At 37.9% G+C, this 18,814-nt stretch overlaps 1 protein-coding gene and 1 pseudogene across 11 annotated transcripts; one reads left to right on the top strand and one right to left on the bottom strand.

Annotated features, from left to right (window-relative positions):
• Positions 1–1,085: 1,085 nt before the first annotated feature.
• On the top strand, positions 1,086–7,001 carry LOC114312926 (uncharacterized). 11 transcript variants are annotated; one of them, XM_082918920.1, is made up of 12 exons: positions 1,087–1,296; positions 1,397–1,599; positions 2,055–2,126; positions 2,666–2,737; positions 2,898–2,966; positions 3,356–3,516; positions 4,206–4,229; positions 4,419–4,465; positions 4,864–4,924; positions 5,089–5,150; positions 5,237–5,276; positions 5,374–6,668. In XM_082918920.1, exons 2-7 carry the CDS (start codon positions 1,467–1,469, stop codon positions 4,215–4,217), a joined length of 519 nt encoding a protein of 172 aa, XP_082775046.1. In that variant the 5' UTR covers positions 1,087–1,296; positions 1,397–1,466; the 3' UTR covers positions 4,218–4,229; positions 4,419–4,465; positions 4,864–4,924; positions 5,089–5,150; positions 5,237–5,276; positions 5,374–6,668. The 11 variants fall into 11 exon arrangements, with proteins under 11 accessions (XP_082775044.1, XP_082775046.1, XP_082775045.1 ...); XM_082918919.1 differs by having other exon boundaries at positions 4,419–4,696; XM_082918924.1 differs by having other exon boundaries at positions 1,088–1,296; positions 4,143–4,229; positions 5,374–6,669.
• A 597-nt stretch (positions 7,002–7,598) lies between these two features.
• LOC145820854 (putative galacturonosyltransferase 7) overlaps positions 7,599–18,814 on the bottom strand; it is a 137,007-nt pseudogene continuing 125,791 nt past the window's right edge.

Genomic DNA, 18,814 nt, shown 5'->3' with positions numbered 1-18,814 from the left:
ATTTGAACATGACCATTATAAAGAACTACACCATATGCTGAACATGGTGAATCTTACACATTATATTTGATTTGTGAATATATGTAAAGATGGAAAAATAGACATAGAGGTGAAAAATCGATAAAATTCATCCAGGAACAAATAGTCATATCATCTTCACTTTGGTGAGCTTTTTATTATATACAGAAAAAGAATATCAAAATGCAGCTCAATATAGGTTTTCATGTATAGTATCTAAAAAAATATGAACCATTAAATTTGGATAAGATGAAATCCTAACCGTTGGATGATTAATGATTAAAACCAAGTATGAAAATCAAGGTGAATTTTCGAAAAAATATGTAGTTTTAGGCCATTAAAGGAATTTTGGAATATAAAATAATCCAAAAACACGCCAGGAAGAGAGGAATTCAATTCCTCCTGCATATGTTGGTTCAGATGCATTGGTAATTCGTTTGATTTCTATGCGCAAATAGTTTTTGAATATGAGGCTACTAAACTATACATATCCTTGGATGCATCCGTGCCAACAGGGATTCCCTCCGTCACACTATGCACAAATGTTTGAAAGGATACAATTTCAAAAGATAACTCAATATATTACTTTTCTGACTGCCAAGCCAAAAAAAAAAAAAAAAAAAAAAAAAAAAAAAAAAAAAAAAACTCGGAAGGAACTCAACCTATTTGTTCTCTCACCAAACAATCATTCATCTATCCAATATGGCCTTTGATTCTACGGGAAACCGTGCAACCACCCCCTCTCATGTACAGGAATTCATAACCCCGACTTTGCTTTTATACATATAGCAAAAACTAAAGCAGAGAACTAGGCTCTTCCTCTGGCTCCCTGCACCTTCTAAGATAAATATTGCATGTCAACCGCTCACCAATTGTCCAAATAAGCTTGCAACTAATAACCACCACTAGAACTCTCCCTCCTGCCTTGTCAGAAGTAGACAATTTTCATCCTGTTTATTCATGAAAGAAATACCTGTGTCAAATTTCACCACGGCTATTGCCTCCTTGCAATCACTACAAGAAAAGCTGGCTATAACAACGTTTCTTAGACATCGTTTCTTGGACAAACGTTGTGAAAGACGCGTTAAACACACGCGTTAGATTAAAATACACCCGTTAAACACGCGTTTCACTTTATAACAGTGCTCCGTCTCCCCATTTCTCTTTCCGTCTCTATCATTCTCTCTCTATCGTTTGCTCTCTCCGTCCTAGATCTAGGGTTTTCTCCGTCTCTCTCATGCTTCTTGAGAGATTCACCAGTTCGATTACGATTACTTGGTCAGATTTAATTCTAAATCCATCGATTTTGGAATCGATTTGGTTGAAATTTCCAGACGATTTTTTGTTGTTCTTGATTCTGATTCTGATGATTTTGCAGAGAAAGATGGACCGGTTGAGTTGCAGGAACGCGAGGTTACGAGACTGAGGAGTGAAAAAGGATCGAGATCATGGATCGGGATCGAGACAGGGATCGAGACCGAGACCGGTCGAGTCGAAGCAAGAGGAGGAGACGAGATCATGAATACTGGGTTTCTGGTAATCCTCCTAAGGTCTGGTCCTCCCGTCGCTACCGCCCCTCAGGTCTTATCCTCTCTCTCTCTCTCTCTCTCTCTCTCTCTCTCCCCCTCTATTGCTCCATCAGATCTAGTCTCAAACACATGACTCACTATCTTCCTCGCTCTTCCTACTGGATTTCGAAATTTCTTATTCAATAACATATGTTTCAGATATGAGATTTCTCATTCAAAAATATGTTTTGAGATTTGAAATTTCTTATTCAAAAACATATGTTTCAGATCTAAAATTTCTCATTCAAAAATATATGTTTAAGGTTTGAAATTTGTCATTCAAAAATATTTGTTTGAGATTTGAATTTTTTCATTCGAAACAATATCCTTGATTTTTTTTTCCTTTAAATGGTTTGATAATGCTTCCCTTAGGAACTTGTCGTGGTCAGTTTTGGTTTCATTTTCTTCTTGGTATGGCAAATTCTATAACTTTTTCACTGAAATATTTGGTATCTGTGTGCATTGCAGGTTTGCACAAGCTCTCTCTATTGAACATGGAAGGTTGCCTTGTTACTGCGGTATGCTTGGACTCTCTTGCAGGTTCACTTTTACCTTTTCTTCTCCTCTGAGCCATCGCCATTGTAGTTATGTTACTGGATATTGTGATAAATATTGCATTTTGAGAGAAGGGTATGTGCTATGAAACAATAAATATTTCATGAGTATTATTTGTTTTATGGTCTAAACTTAAGAAAATATCTTGACAAAGGTAACTCAAAGATATGATTTTGGATTTGTAGGAGACTAGCAGTTTATTGCAAATCCAGGATTTCCATTTGAAAATTTAAACATTTTGTGGATCAAAGCACAATAAAAATATTTGGAAGTGTAATGCATTGGATTATTGAGAAAATGAAAAAAAATTACTTTCTCAGTAATGTTTTCTATTTGGAAGCTGACTTCTGATTTTCAAAGGAGTTGATTGTTAATTTTTTTGATTTTCTGCTTAAATGTTTTTGACTTAACGTGGTAAATGCTGGTGATGAATGAAGGATTTCTTGTGATATACTATGATTAATAATAGTATAAGTTATTCATGTTTGGTATTAATCTGATTGCCATTTGTTCTATACATGCAGCTATTCCTGCCCTGCTATATTTGAACCTAAGTAGATGTAATTTGTCTGACGATGGGTGTGAAAAGTTTTCAGGTAGGTTATATATAAACTTTACTTTGTATCCCTCCTGATTTAAGAATAATGGACTGTCTTTTAAATTGGGATACATACTCCACTTTCTAATAGCACCAGGAAAACATTGAAACAATCTTCACAGCAAAAAGTAACCTTTTTCATGTCATGTTTTCTGCAGGGCTACGGAATAAAGTACTAAGCTTGGGATTCAATGATATCTCAGATGCTTGTTTGGTACACATGAGAGGTGGTTTTTCCTTCTTATATTTATGCAAGTTCAACAACAATATAAAAAATTAGGGCAAAAATTATAGAGTTTCTCACTTTTGACGGAGATACCCAAGAGGGATAATAGATGGGTCTTGTGCAACAACTCACAGCTGTATTTAGGGAATGGGTATTCCTCTAGCCGTTGAATATACAATATGTAGAATTTTCCCTCCTTGCTTCTCAAAATCCATTCTTGTGGGTTTGCCTTCCGATGTGATTATTTTTGGCAGGTATATAAACATCATGACAAATGCACTTTATTTAGCAAAATTGTAGATTTATTGTGTTTGGTTTATTTAAATTTTCCTTATTTTGTGGAAATTAATCTGTATTCTGAAACATGAGTTCTCTATTATGTAATACCAGAGCCCTTCAGAGTTTATATGGATAAAATAGAGACATGCCATTTTAGAATTGTGGAAATTGAAAAATCAATTGGTGACACTATGATCAACAACACTGATGCAGAAAGCAGACTTACACTGGCAGATGCTTTGGTATATGCCTGTAACCAAGGTGTAGAGCAGGTATATAAACATCATGACAAATGCACTTTATTTAGCAAAATTGTAGATTTATTGTGTTTGGTTTATTTAAATTTTCCTTATTTTGTGGAAATTAATCTGTATTCTGAAACATGAGTTCTCGGTTATGTAATACCAGAGCCCTTCAGAGTTTATATGGATAAATAATTACAAGTGCGGGCAACGAACTTTGACAATAAGCTATACTAACAACTATTGCAACAACCCAAACAAAAACTAGTCTCACATCCTCAGTCACTCTAATTGCATTAATGAGAACGACCGTAACCAACCATTCATGTCTAATATTCATTAGGATAATAATATAATATTATCTTAACGCTCTTAATCAAGAAGAACATTAACTCATTGGTATTGGTGGTCTTCTTTTGTTTTTCTATCTTGTATCTTTGATTGGGGACTGTTTGGCTTTTGGTTGGTTTTCTTTAGTCTTGTTTGCTTGATTGGTTCCTCACCAATCATTTCAGTTTAGTGGTGGCATATGATTGCACTTGCTTTTTGATGTTGACATAGTTGGGATTGTTAAATTTTATTGTGATTGCACTTGTATTTTGATCTTCATTAATAAAAATTCTTCTTTTGTTGATAAAAAACAATGACATTGACAGTAGCTTCCACTCTTTTTGTCTTTCCTCTATATAAACACCTCATTGTCTGAGCTTGGACACAAGTTTCAGAGATAAGAGTAAGTAAAGGTAATGCTTCTCTCTCTCTCTCTCTCTCTCTCTGAAAGTTCTTAAAGGGCTGTGGGGTGGGAGGACCTGTTTTATTCTGTTCTGTTTTATAATTTCATTTTTGTTTATTATTTGTATACTTTCTTTTTGGATTAATTTAAGTTATTCTTCGAATATACATTTAATTGATCACATCCTTAATTTGTTTAGGTCTTGGAGAATCAATTCAAGAAAGGATATGGAAAACTATTGCTTTGGTAAGGTGCTCTCCCACACAGACATTACGTACACATTGGAGATACCGAACTGGGCAGCTGATTTGCCGGAAGACAATGATGCCGTCATGCCAGTGTGGGATCAAGGTGGAAGATATTGGGAGCTTCGTATGACAATAAGGGCAGATCAAAGAAAGGCCTTGAAATCCATTTAAACTCTGAAGGGCAGGTTTCAATAATGGGCTTCGTATGACAATAAGGACAACAATACAAGTACAATACCTGCCCTTCAGAGTTTAAATGGGTTTCCTTATTTTGTGGAAATTGAAAAATCAATTGGTGGTTCATTTTCCTAACTCTTTTTGGAAGAGTTTGCTCTATTTTAGAAAGTTCAGTTTGTCTTTTAAGTTTTGATGACACTATGATCAATTGTTTTGCAGATAGTTGACCTGGCAACTTTGACTGGGGCCTGCATAATTGCTCTTGGACCCTCAATTGCAGGTACATGCTTTTAAACCTCCAGGAATCATGTGTTGTGGATTCTGTCTGCTTAAATTTTTCGGGAAAATTTTTTTTGATACTTTTTAGCAGCTTCATGTTTATTTTTATTTTTAACATTTTCACTAGGTTTCTTTAACTGAAAATTACATTTGGTTCCATTGTAGTATGACTACTCCAAATGGACGATTTATGACACAAAAGAAACTCTGCTTGTCTATGAGTGATTGTAAGTGCCGTTAAATATCATCTAGGAATCATCTGTTCTTTTTAATAAACTGATTTTATTTTCATCTCCTTTCTATCATTTTTCAGTTCATCCAGAAAGTTGGAATCCGATGTGGTCTGTATCAAGGTAATACATTGTCATTGATGAAAAAACAGATGTCATTGTTTGTAACCATTTAATCTAGCGTCTGATGCTGACTAGGGTTTGTATGTCTTAAATGTAGCATACTTACTGGCCTTCTCTCATTCATGGTGAGATTCTGAACTCTCTAGTATTCTATGGCTATTGTCTGCTAACTATACAGGATAGATACACAACTAGATGAAATGTGCCTGAAATTTTCTTTATGGACATCTCAATCCCATTTATTTACATACCAAACAGTCCTTATTCATTTGACTTTTGAGTCTTGAGTTCTTGCCGATGACTGTATCATAGGAATGTATTCTGCATTCATGACATTGTATACTACTCAATTTTTAACAAAGTATCTGGTTGTGCATTGGTGTAACTGGTTGATTCACTTATTTCAATGAATGGAGGTTTTCTGCACCTTCTCTGCTTCCTCGTGCATCCGTGCATCCGTCTCCACTTTATTTTAAATTTATTGAATGATTTCCTGGTTGATTCGCTTATTTTAAAGTATTATGTGATTTTCTTACCTGTTTTATTACTCTTTCCATCGTCATCTGTGACCCTACTACCACTATCGGCCACCTCTATTCCTCTCTCCGTCTCTTTCCGTCCCTCTCCTTCACCTTTGACCCTTGCCACATATGGCCACCTTTTTGGCATACATGAAACCACAGAGGCATGAGTAAGTCAAATACCTATATATATTATATATTTATTACATTATTGAGAACACGAAAACATACCAGTAATTGTATTTGCAGGAAATGGAATATACAAAACATACAAACCCTCATCTCAGTGTATAAAATTGAATGCTTTACAAATTACATTCTCTCTTGAAATATCACAAACCTTGGGGGTGAAGGAGACAGGTAGGTAGGTACACATTTTATGCTCTGCTTGACTGTCAAATGTTCACACAACATAAAACACATACAAACCCTCATCTCATTCTCTATATGCTTTGTTCTTTCTTTATTGTCCTACTCATTAATTTTTGTTTGGATCATCGTAGTATGAACCAGTTGAAATCATTAATGAGGAACAGATTTCAGTAATAAATCAATATTTATTTTGTTAGTTTGAAGAATTGATCTCTGATATATGCCCCATTTTGAAAGGGCAAAAATTAGATTGTATTGTTTTCTTGAATTGATATCTACTGAGGCATGTATGTTCTCTCCAGATGAAGAAATTTTAGCTAGAAGGCAACTTCCTCCTGAATGCCAGCCTGAACTTCATACAGATTATGATGGTCCTTCACTCTTATGAGTAAATATATTTATGTGATGAACGTGAAGTTTTTTTGAATATGGGTGTTTGCAGGTGGTGGAGGTGAAGAGTTTTAAACCTATTTTTTGCTAGCTTTATTATTGGCAATAATTATAATTTGCTAACTTTTTATTTATTATTTTTAGGTTAGCTTCTCTATTTTTTTGACTGATTCCAGTGTTTTTTTGTAGGAGCATTGGCCAGCTGTTCCTTGAAATAAGCATTGGCCCATGAATGAGTTTTCTAATATTTTAATGGTTTTATTAACATTTTTTTGGGGTATGGTTTGTGGTTAAATATAAACAGCTAGGAAATGTTACAATGTTCTTGTGTTTCTCAAATGTAAAATTGTAGTCATTTGGAAGAGGAATTAAACTTGTTTGGTTATTTTTGTTTATGCGCTTCTATATAAGAATCCTTAACTTTCAGATTTGATCTTATTTAGCTAATAGTGCAATTTGACAATTAAATCCGTATTTTGCTAATTTTTTTTGTTTTTTTTTTCTTTTTGAGAAGCATTATTTTCATAAATGAAAGTTACTTATATTGTTTTTTCCCCCATAATTAGTAGTGGAATTTTTTTTTAAATAATAAGGAGAAAAGATGGCGTTTTTGAAAAACGTCACTAAATGTCGTCATATGACGTCAGCGTTTAACCGTGACGGATTTCACGTTACGGATGTATAAGCATTTAGGACGTTTTAAAAAGCGCCGGCTAAAGTCATTAGTGACGTTTAATAAACGTCATAAACTAAAGACGGCGGCCGTATCTGCGACGAAAGTTATAAACGCCACTTTATCCTTTAACGGCGTTTTTATGGCTTATAGTGGCGTTTTTTAAACGTCGCTAATGGCCAAAATTCCTGCAGTGAATCCATTACCCCAGTAACCAACCAGCTCAGGAAAAATTCTTTTGCTCCCAGAATTTTGCAGCTTGGATCCTCCATAATTCCAGTAATGAACCACAATCCCTCTTTATGCATTCACATTGCAATCACTCGGGAATTGAATTTCTCTGCTTAAAAACTCCTTCCATTAACCTCAATAGTTTGGAATGCCCAGTTCAATCCAAGGTTTCATATTCCCATTAAAATGCAACACTGCAGCCTTCTTAATGGCTTCGATATCCAGACCATAATCATGACCCAGCCCCGACAACGCCCGGATATCATCAAGAGCATGAACTAGGTCTTGAAAGGCAAAGCAAGCTCGCACGCTCTGTAGCAGCTTGAAAGAATTTCACTCCTGTGCTCAGATGCTGCCCATGTTGGAACAATCTTCTGTGTAAATAAAATAAATAGAAACTAATTCAAACAAAAATAAAATAAAACTTACTGAATTTATTTTGTCGAACCAAATGAAAAACAAAAGACCAAGTCAAGTGTATGACACCCTGTCCTTAAGACAGATTCACCCCGCTACGGTGCTTACGGTTATGTGGCGTTTATCTCTTAGGATACAATGATCTTAACCAATTTGTAGTAGCACTCCAAAACAAATTGAACGGCGAACCAAACCTGTGTTCTAACTCTCTGAAATTTATTCTAAAACTAATATGAAGAACAATGCATCAAAGACAAAAGTTGGACAGCACAAGATGGGATCTTCAGACTGATTTTCGGATACACAAGACTGCTAGAAGTGTCAAGTATTTATAGGCACAAAATGCTGTCCGAACAGGTATGAAGACAACCTGAATAGGTGCATTTTCAAACTGTACATGTATAGTTTGAATTTCTAACAGATCCGGCATTGTTTCAACAGATAACTGCAGCAGTTATTCATCTGTTCAGAAATTACTCAAAACCGAATCTGTAACTGCTCAAAACTGAATCTGTTATGGACTTTCTGAACTTGTTTTGTCATGGACCAAATAAGGAAAGAATTTAGGACACAAATTAAATTCAAATTTGAATTTAATTAAATTTTCCCGCAATTAATTTTTGAAAAAATTCAAAAGAATTTTTGTCCAAAAAATTAATACAAGAACCGACCCGACCCACACCCACACTCGGCACGGCACGGCGGCGCGCGCGTGTGTGGTGGTTTGGGCTAAGGTTCACTTTGTCCATAACTCCTCCCTTCTACAAACTTGGGGTGCCCCTTGGGGTCTAACCCAAGTGTTGTAGGCTAGAGCTTATATACTCAACAAAACTCTCTTAAAGTTTCAATGTGGGACAAGCTATACAAGGAAATCCACATTTAAAACTTAAATGTTCAATTTCACGAACCCGAAAACGATGTCAAGTTCCCATTCACTCATAAATAGTTGTGACGAACCGTCTTCACCGTGTGACTTGCCACGCGGCAAGGAACACTTCACCTTTTCGGGTCTACCCCAAAAGACGTTTGGGGCCCACTCAATTTTGGGCTCAAAGTTGGCCTAAAATAAGCCATATAAAAACTAATTTTCCAACAATCCCCCACATGAAAGGAATTTGACGGAGAGAAAATGCAACAACATGATCTAATTACAGAGAGTGCAGAAATTAGAAATATTCTATATAGAATAGGTAGCTTTTGGCTTTGAGCCTTTCCTTGTGAGACACTATCGGATTTACTAGCTAACCAGTGAACATGATGTCTTGAACTGGTCAGCCGTTTGTGTAAAATAAGATAATAGAACTCACACAGTATATCCCTAGACACTGTTTAACTCTCACTATTGTGTTCATTTTGGTCCTGAACAACCTGGTCTTTCATGAGTGCTCTAGAGAATTGTAGCCCTTCACAAATCTCATAGAACCGGCCCAGTTCACACTCACATAGGTGATTCTTATGAAGAGTATCCTGCCATACTTCACTAGGTTTATCTAGATATAAGAATCATTAAAAGTATTACTTAACCTAAACCGCTGCAGACATCACTATTTCATCATAGAAATGGGTAGGAGTTGGACTCCCTAGTGATCCTTCTGAGTCATTTACAACTCGTTGTCTCTTTGAACCTAGATCTTGGGATTTCCAGTTAACTAGGTTGGGTTGCCGTTGTGGTAACTCTTATTTAATAGGCTTTAGTCCCATTCCCCTCGATGAATTCTCAACTAGCTCTCGTGCTAACCCTTTGGTTAGTGGATTCGCTATGTTGTCTTTAGACTTCACATATTCAATGGACATAATTCCATTGGAGAGTAGTTGTCGCACGGTGCTATGTCAACGACGAATGTGTCATGACTTACCGTTATATATATGACTCTGTGCTCTGCCAATTGCTGATTGACTATCATAATGTATGCATATAGCAGGCATCGGTTTTGGCCATATTGGAATATCTTCAAGGAAGTGGCGAAGCCATTCTGCTTCTTTCCCAGCTTTGTCTAAAGCTATGAATTCAGATTCCATAGTAGACCTAGCAATGCAAGTCTGTTTGGAAGATTTTCAAGATACAGCCGCCCCACTAAGAGTAAAAACATACCCACTGGTGGACTTTGAGTCTCTAATATCCGATATCCAATTTGCATCACAGTATCCTTCAAGTACTGCTGGATATCTAATATAATTAAGCCCAATGTTACGAGTAAATCGGAGATATCTTAGAACCCTTATAATTGCTTTCCAGTGTTCTACTCTCGGATTACTCGTATATCTACTTAATTTACTTACTGCATAAGCAATATCCGGGTGAGTGCAGTTCATCAAGTACATTAAGCTTCCAACAATTTGAGCATACTCTAATTGAGAAATACTTTCCTGTACATTCTTAGATAGAAACAAATTAACATCTACAGGTGTTCTAGCAAGATGATCATCATCTTTGCTGAATTTGTCAAGTATTTTCTCAATATAATGAGATTGTGACAAAACATATCCTTCTGATGTTTTGGTAATTTTTATACCAAGAATTACATCAGCAATGCCCATGTCTTTCATGTCAAAATGTTTATTCAACATTTTTTTGGTAATTTTAATCATGTCATTATTACTACCTATGATGAGCATATCATCTACATAAAGATATAGAATGACATAACCTTTGTCTGTATTTTTAATATAAACACATTTGTCACACTCATTAATTTTAAATCCATTTGACATCATTGCCTTGTCAAATTTCTCATGCCATTGCTTTGGTGCTTGTTTTAAATCATATAATGATTTAACCAATTTACACACTTTCTTTTCTTTTCCCGGAACTGAAAAACCTTCTGGTTGTTCCATATAAATTTCTTCATCTAACTCACCATTTAAAAAAGCGTTTGTAGACACCCCATTTTTGACCGACCTTAAGACTCAGACATCACCAGTTGAGCGCTTGGTGATACTGCATATCGTGCTCGTCTAGAAGTTTTAGAGTCTCGGCTGCGAGCCTTGCCTCCGGACTTCCGGACTTTTTTGTGCTTTGCCTCGGTTTGCGAACCAGGCTCGATTTTCTCTGTTTCTTTTCTTGAGGGGAGGAAGAGGTCCCGTAGACCATCTCTCAGTGGCCGTGGGCTACATTTTGTGGCTGTAGGCCATTTTTCCCATTTCGGAGCCCGGTTCCCGGTTTTCGGAGCCGTTAGGCTGTGTGCCTCGGTTCGGGACCGCTTAACCATCTCCTATTGCTCTGATTTTTGGCATGCATCTTATTTACTCCCTTTTGAGGGACACTGAGGTCTGAGAGACCCACTTCGTGGTCAAACACCACTCCCGGTGCCTAACAGCCAGTTTTCGGGGCCTCGGGCTGCGCGTTTCGGCCCCCGAACCTTCATTTTGCATCGGTTTGGGCTCATTTTTGGTGGAGACCTTATTTTCACTGTTAGAAAGCTTGTAGGAGGGTAGGAGGCCAGCAATTTTGCTGAAAAGCCAACTTCTTTTTGGTCAAAAGTGGTTCAGCATGAATCCGGGAAGGAGAAAAATCTGCGCGGCTTCACCGAAACGGGCGTAACTCTTTGCACAAGAGGAATTAAGATATGAGGCCACCACCATTGGAAAGCTTACTTCCGGGGCTTCATTTTGCACTCAAGAATCTCCCAAGTCCAAGTCCGGGGGGGGGGGAGATGTGGTTGGTTGAAGTCTGGTTGGACCGAATCTGCACGGCTTCACGGAAAAGGGCATAACTTTTTATACAGGAGGAATTTTAATGCAAGGTTTGCGCCATTGGAAAGCTAACTTCTGGGGCTTCATCCTATGGGGTGGCCGGCCACTTTTTTCCCTTTGACCTAGCCGGCCGGCCACTTTTTCTGGCCGGCCGGCCACTTATCTGGTGGTTGACCTTTTTCTCCCTTTTAAACTGGCCGGCTATGATCCTCTCAATTTGCACTTTACAGCTGTATAGCTGTTTCCCCCAGAAAATATCCCAATCTGGGGGATATTTTGTGGGGGAAAACTTGCCTACTTTTCCCCCACCTTTTGCCTCCCTTTGCTCCCTCTTTTTTGTCCATATAACCAGCAGGTGGCATTGGTGATAGGGGTTAGAAAATTTGCTCTTCAAGCTTGAATACAAGAATCCCTCTTCATCTCTCTCATTTCCTTGAAAAACTTCCAAGTCCTACACCACCATTCCTTCTACACCACCACCCCCCACCCTTCCATCCTCCATTCCAGAAGATTGAAGGTGTTCTCCAAGGCCTAAGGAGCCACAAACTCAAGCCAAGAGGCAACCAAAGTCAAGTCTTCAAGGGTAAGTTCACTTTCCCTCTTTTCTAGCTCATTTTTGCAACATTTCTTAGCCTCTCTTTCTTGTATATTTGAGCTCCGACCAAAATTGAAAAGGGAATTTTTTTGAGCTCATTTTCATGTTTCATTAAGGGCTCAACCCTGTTTGAGCCCCCCATGTTGCACTTGCTTCAATATCCTCCTTGAATGTCATTTTTTTGCATGCTTTGGCAGCCCATTATGCTTTCATTTTGGGGCATTTCACAGAACTAAAAACAGGCTTATTTTGAGCCCCTCTTCAACATTGAAGAAGGGCTCAACACTGTTCGGGACCTCCATGCTACACTTGCCTTTATATTCCCTCTTTGGTCCCCATTTTTGCATGTTTTGGCAGCCTATCATGCTTCGGTTTTTGGCCTTTTTACAGTACTAAAAATAGTCTTATTTTGGCCCATTCTTCATATTTCATTAAGGGTCTTTGGCCGTTTGTGGAATATTTTGTAGACTTTGTGTTATAGCCACCTTTGAGCCTCATTTTGCATTGCATTTCTAGCATGTTTGTATACTGTTTTGGGGTTTCTACAGTTCTGCAAATATGCATATTTTTGGTCCCTCTTCAATGTTGTAGAAGGGAATTTTTCAGTTTGGGCTGTGCATATACCACTTGCCTCTTTGGCCACCTTTTGGCCCATTTCCTTGCATAAGAGCTTAGCCATATCTATATTTGTTTTTAGGGTTTTTATAGTTCTGTAAATGTGCCTATTTTTGGTCCCTCTTCAATGTTGTAGAAGGGAATTTTTCAATTTGGGCTTTGCATATACCACTTGTTTCATTGCCCTCTCTTGGCCCCTATTTTTGCATGCCATTGTTGCCCTATCCTTGTTTGCTGTTTGGCCATGATTTGTACTGGTGAAATGCCTATTTTGGGGCTGCCTTGCTTCTGTCTTTTCATTCCATGTACCAATTATGCATGCTTCATATAGCTATAGTTCATTCTATGTGCTTAATTTTGCATTTCGGGAGAGATTCCATGCATCGGGTGTGTTTTCGCCTCATTTCGGGGCTGTTTTCCCCCACTTTTCATTGCTGAAATTCCATTAGCATGTTTGCATATCATTTTTGCCATATTGCATTGCGTATGTCATTGCCTCGGTTTGCGTGCCCGTGGGTACGCATTTCGAGGCACTTCATTTTCATCCACCGGCATCCTATGTGAGTGTGGCTGAGGTTCTCTCATGATGGTATAAGCCCATATCACATTTTCATGTCATTTGCATTGCGTATGTCATTGCCTCGATTTGCGTGCCAGTGGGCACGCATTTCGAGGCACTTCATTTTCATTCATCGGCCTCTTATGTGAGTGCGGCTGAGGCTCTCTCATGTTAGTATAAGTCCATGTTGCATTTTATATGCCATTTTCATGCCATTGCATTGCGTATGTCATCGCCTCGGTTTGCGTGCCCGTGTGCACGCATTTTGAGGCACTTTATTTTCATCCATCGGCCTCTTATGTGAGTGCGGCTGAGGCTCTCTCATGTTAGTATAAGTCCATGTTGCATTTTATATGCCATTTCCATGCCATTGCATTGCGTATGTCATTGCCTCGATTTGCGTGTCCGTGGGCACGCATTTTGAGGCACTTCATTTTCATCCATCGGCCTCTTATGTGGGTGCGGCTGAGGCTCTCTCATGTTAGTATAAGTCCATGTTGCATTCTATATGCCATTTCCATGCCATTGCATTGCGTATGTCATCGCCTCGGTTTGCGTGCCCGTGGGCACGTATTTCGAGGCACTTCATTTTCATCCATCGGCCTCTTATGTAAGTGCGGCTAAGGCTCTCTCATGTTAGTATAAGTCCATGTTGCATTTTATATGCCATTTCCATGCCATTGCATTGCGTATGTTATCGCCTCGGTTTGCGTGCCCGTGTGCATGCATTTCGAGGCACTTCATTTTCATCCATCGGCCTCTTATGTGAGTGTGGCTGAGGCTCTCTCATGTTAGTGTAAGCCCATATCGCATTTCATATCATTTGCATTGTGTATGTCATTTTCTCGATTTGCGTGCCCGTGTGCACGTATTTCGAGGCATCTCATTTTCACAGCATAGTGCATACTAGGTTATATCTTAGATCGCATTCATGCATTTTCTCAGTTTGCGTGCCCGCATGCACGCATTTTGAGGCATCTCATTTCATAACATTGTGTATGTTAGAATTGTATCTTAGTTGCATTTCATGCATGTCATGCATATTGCATCATGTTCGGAATAGGAGTTAGCCCGGGCATGGGAAACGAGGTGCATTCCGTACTCCGAGTGACGGAATGTATCTCAATTCCCTAGTCACCGACACTCCGGATTATCCATGATGGAGTTAGGTTTTAGCTGTGTTTTCATGTGCATTCATCCTATATTGAATTGTGCATTTCGACTCCTCGGCCATCATGCCTTGGTATGCGTGATTGGTGGCACGAGGATCGAGGCATGCATATATCTGTGAAAATACATTGCTATGCCCCTTTCTTGCTCTCTGTTGCAGCAAAATGAAGAATCAGCAACTTTTCGGAGCTTGGCGCGTTTTCCAAGGATAACTGCTAAACAGAGGCTAATTGGGGCATCCCGGTGGATTTCCGCGCAAGACAGCCTAAATGTACATCATTCATCAGAAGCAAGGCAATCCCGGGCTTGCACGCCAGTTTTATTTACTTTCTTAGTTAATTCATTAATTAATTAGGAATTTGTATATTATTCGGACTGTAATATTCTTTCATTCGGGACTGTATATTTATTCAGACCCTCTGCGCGAGGGCATAATTGTAATAAGTGTGCGTGTGTGTGTTGTATGTCTTCCAACCCCACGTTTTTCTCCCTTTTATTTATCCGCTTATGATGGTTAGATTAGGGCATATTTCAATTAGCATACAGTATGACAGCATGTTTGCATCATTCACCTGTTTTGCATACACCGGGCTCGGCGCATCATACTAACTGCATTGTATTTTCAATTCCAAATTGAATACATGTTAGCTGTAGCATTCCATATGCCATGTTTAGAATAGCCGAGCCTACTATAGTTTGCAATTTTGCACGTATTGCATTAGGCATTTTTGTATACTTAGGATCATGTATGATTTCTAATGTAGTTTCTATTTTGGCTTGGAGTACTCGGTAAGTTTTATGCTTTAGCATCCTTGCATACGTGTGAGTGAATGCCATGATAGCATGCTTACCATGAGGCAATATGCTTATGTGATATAACTGCCTGAATGCCTGTGGGTGAAGGTTGGGTTACTTGGATTGGAATAAATCATCAACTGTTTGTTTTAAGCCCACTAGATAGTGGCAAGGCCATCTTTTCTAAGCCCACCTGCGGGTGGCAAAATCTGCATTTTAAGCCTTCCTGCGGGTAGCAAACCATTTTCAAAAAGCGAACATGAAATGTTTTGTTCCAATTCAGGCGATCCAGTCTATACTTGTATGCTGTGCGCATCACATAGTAACCTAGGCTAATAACCGGAATAAGAACTCACAATGTTTTCAAAAATAGATATCATGGCTAGTAGAGGCCGATCTTTGATCGGGCGAGCGGGGGTGCTCACGAAGTGACCTTCCTTAATCGTATCCAAGTTCCCGAGCCGAGGCAACTTTGGTGATGACGGACACGTGGCCTTTGGCATCGAGTCAGGGTTTCCTAAATTTCCCATTAACAAAATATTTAGGTGGCGACTTTGTATCTGGCAAAGCAGTCCATGTTTGGCACTTCTTTCAAAAATTTATTTTCTCAAAACGATTTGCCGGATTTGGACTCTTTGGTTCAGACTTAGAACCGTAACACGAATCGAGTCCGAACTGTAGCGAGGTCCCCCGCGGGCTTGTTACAGCGTTTTTCACATCCATTTGATGAATTTCTAGATTGTATAGAGATGTAATGACGATTAGCATTCTAATAGATGTTATTCTAGTAACCGGTGAGTATGTGTCAAAGTAATCAAGGCCTTCTTTTTGTCTAAAACCTTTGACCACAAGTCTTGCCTTGTATTTGTCAATTGATCCATCCGCTTTCAATTTTCTTTTGAAAATCCACTTGTACCCAAGAGGTTTACAACTTGGTGGCAAATCCACCAATTCCCAAGTGTGATTTTGCAATATGGATTCAACTTTACTATTGATAGCTTCTTTCCATAAAGGAGCCTCAGGACTGGACATAGTCTCTTTAAAAGTTAAAGGTTCATTTTCTAACAAATATGTTAGAAAATCTGGACCAAAAGATTTTGAGGTTCTAGCACGTTTACTACGCCTAAGTTCTTCTTCCTCATTTTGATCTAACTCTTGTTCTTGATCATGTTCTTGATCCTGACTAGTAATAGCATCATGAGATCTTTTATTGTTACTAGTCTCTTGTCCAATCTTATTCGGAAACACATGTTTAAAGAAAGATGCATTCCGAGACTCAATAATAGTATTTACATACATTTCGGTATATTCTGATTTATAAATCAAAAACCGATATGCATTACTATTCTTGGCATAACCAATGAAAATGCAATCAATGGTCTTAGGACCTATCTTAGTCTTTTTAGGATTAGGAATAGCCACTTTAACCAAACACCCCCACACTTTTAAGTATTTGTAGGATGATACTCTCCCATGCCACATTTCATAAGGTGTTTGATTCACTTTCTTTCGGGGTATTTTATTTAAAATATAATTAGTAGAAAGTATTGCTTCCCCGCACAAGTTCTGAGGTAATCCAGAACTTATTAATATGGCATTCATCATTTCTTTTAAAGTCCTATTTTTTCTTTCAGCAATTCCATTTTGTTGAGGTGAGTGAGAAGCGGTGGTTTGATGAATTATTCCATGTTCTTTACAAAATTCACCAAAAGGTGATTCATATTCACCACCTCTATCACTTCTTAGTTTTTTGATTTTCTTACCAAGTTAATTTTCAACTTCATTCTTATATTGAATGAAAGTTTCCAAAGCTTCATCCGTGGTTCGAATTAAACAAACATAACTATATCTAGTATAGTCATCTATAAAAGTGATAAAATATTTTTTCCCACCTCTAGTTTGAATTGATTTAAAATCACAAATGTCACTATGAATTAATTCAAGTGGTTCTGTACTTCTTTCAATTGAATGAAAAGGAGTTTTGGATAATTTTGCCTCAACGCAAATTTCACATTTATGATTTGAATCAATGTCAAATTTAGGTAAACATTCCATATTAATTAATCTACGCAAAGATCCATAATAAACATGTCCTAGTCTACCATGCCATAAATTTGAAGACTCAAGCAAGTAAGACGAAGATGTATTTTTATTAATAACTGAGGGTACAACGGTCATTACATTTAATTTGAAAAGGCCATCAGACATGTAATATTTTCCTACATACATCTGTAGACACCCCATTTTTGACCGCCCTTAAGACTTGGGCACTACTAATGGTTTACTCGGTGATGAAGGTGCGCAGGGCAAAGGTTCAGTTTCTTCGGCAAGGAGAGAGTCAAATCTCAACTTCATACCCCTTTTGGACCAAAACAATCTTGATCAAAAGATTTTAGACCTTGAAACTGTAATAACCCGACCCTCGTATCTGTTTCTGGAATATTTTCAATCCCTTATTTTGAGCATTTAAATGCCTATGGTGAAATTTTATGTGAAATTGAATTTAATTCAGTGAATCTTATGGGTATGGATGCATATTTGTTTAATAAGAGAAAAATCTGTCACAATTATAATGTTTGACTTAGAAATTGGAAGCCTTAGAGACTTAATTATCTGAAATTGATTTTACATTTGGGATCAGCATAATTTTTAAGTCATAATATGAATTTCTGTGAAATTTCAATTTGGAATGATTAAACGATTGATTTTTGTCTTATTCACCTATTATATCTATCTATGTCCTCTTTACCATTTGACTTAGAAATTATCCTAGAGAGAGTGAGAGGAGAAGAAATTTGAGAGTGAGAAGAGAGTCCCACAAGGAAGGAATTAGGAAAGAAATTAAGAGGGTTTATAGAGAATTCAACTCAAGGTATGTTTAATCTATTCTAATTGATCCCTCTCTTTGATTTGAAAAGTAATTCCTCCATGTTATGTAAGTTAGGGTTTATAATATGGGTCAAACATGTATTAAGTGATTAATTGGAGTGATGTCTCTTATGTTTGATGGATTTGGAATTATTTTGACCCATTTTGTGAGGATTTACATTTTATTTCTTTAAATAGTCATTTGAGATCATCTATGTAAACAAATGGCTAAGTGTATGTATATTTATGGAAGGAAGTTGGAAACTCCATGGAATTGGATTGTGAATCATGAATTCAAAGTGATTAAGAATCTAAGTTGATTTATGATTGATTTTTCATGTGATTTTGAGCTTTAAACTTGTGTTAAATTGATCTATTTTGAGCCTTGCTATGTATTCTCTAAGTTGGGTTTTGTGTGAGTTTCAGACTGCCAAAACAGGGGCTCGGCCGCACGTGCGGAGGTCATGGCCGCACGTGCGGGCAAGAGAAAAAAATGAGATTTTGCATTCTGCCTATGGCCGCTCGTGCGGTGAGGAAGGACTGCACGTGCGGTACATGTCCGCACGTGCGGTGGGGACGGCTGCACGTGCGGCCCATGTCGGGAAACCTTGTCTGCTCCGTTTTACGTGCTTGACCCTC

The sequence above is a fragment of the Camellia sinensis genome, chromosome 3, assembly GCF_055761805.1.
Source record: "Camellia sinensis isolate YWXY chromosome 3, ASM5576180v1, whole genome shotgun sequence".
Taxonomy (NCBI): Eukaryota; Viridiplantae; Streptophyta; class Magnoliopsida; order Ericales; family Theaceae; genus Camellia; species Camellia sinensis.
The sequence above is the reverse complement of the archived record's forward strand: the minus strand, read 5'-3'. Positions and strand labels throughout refer to the sequence as shown.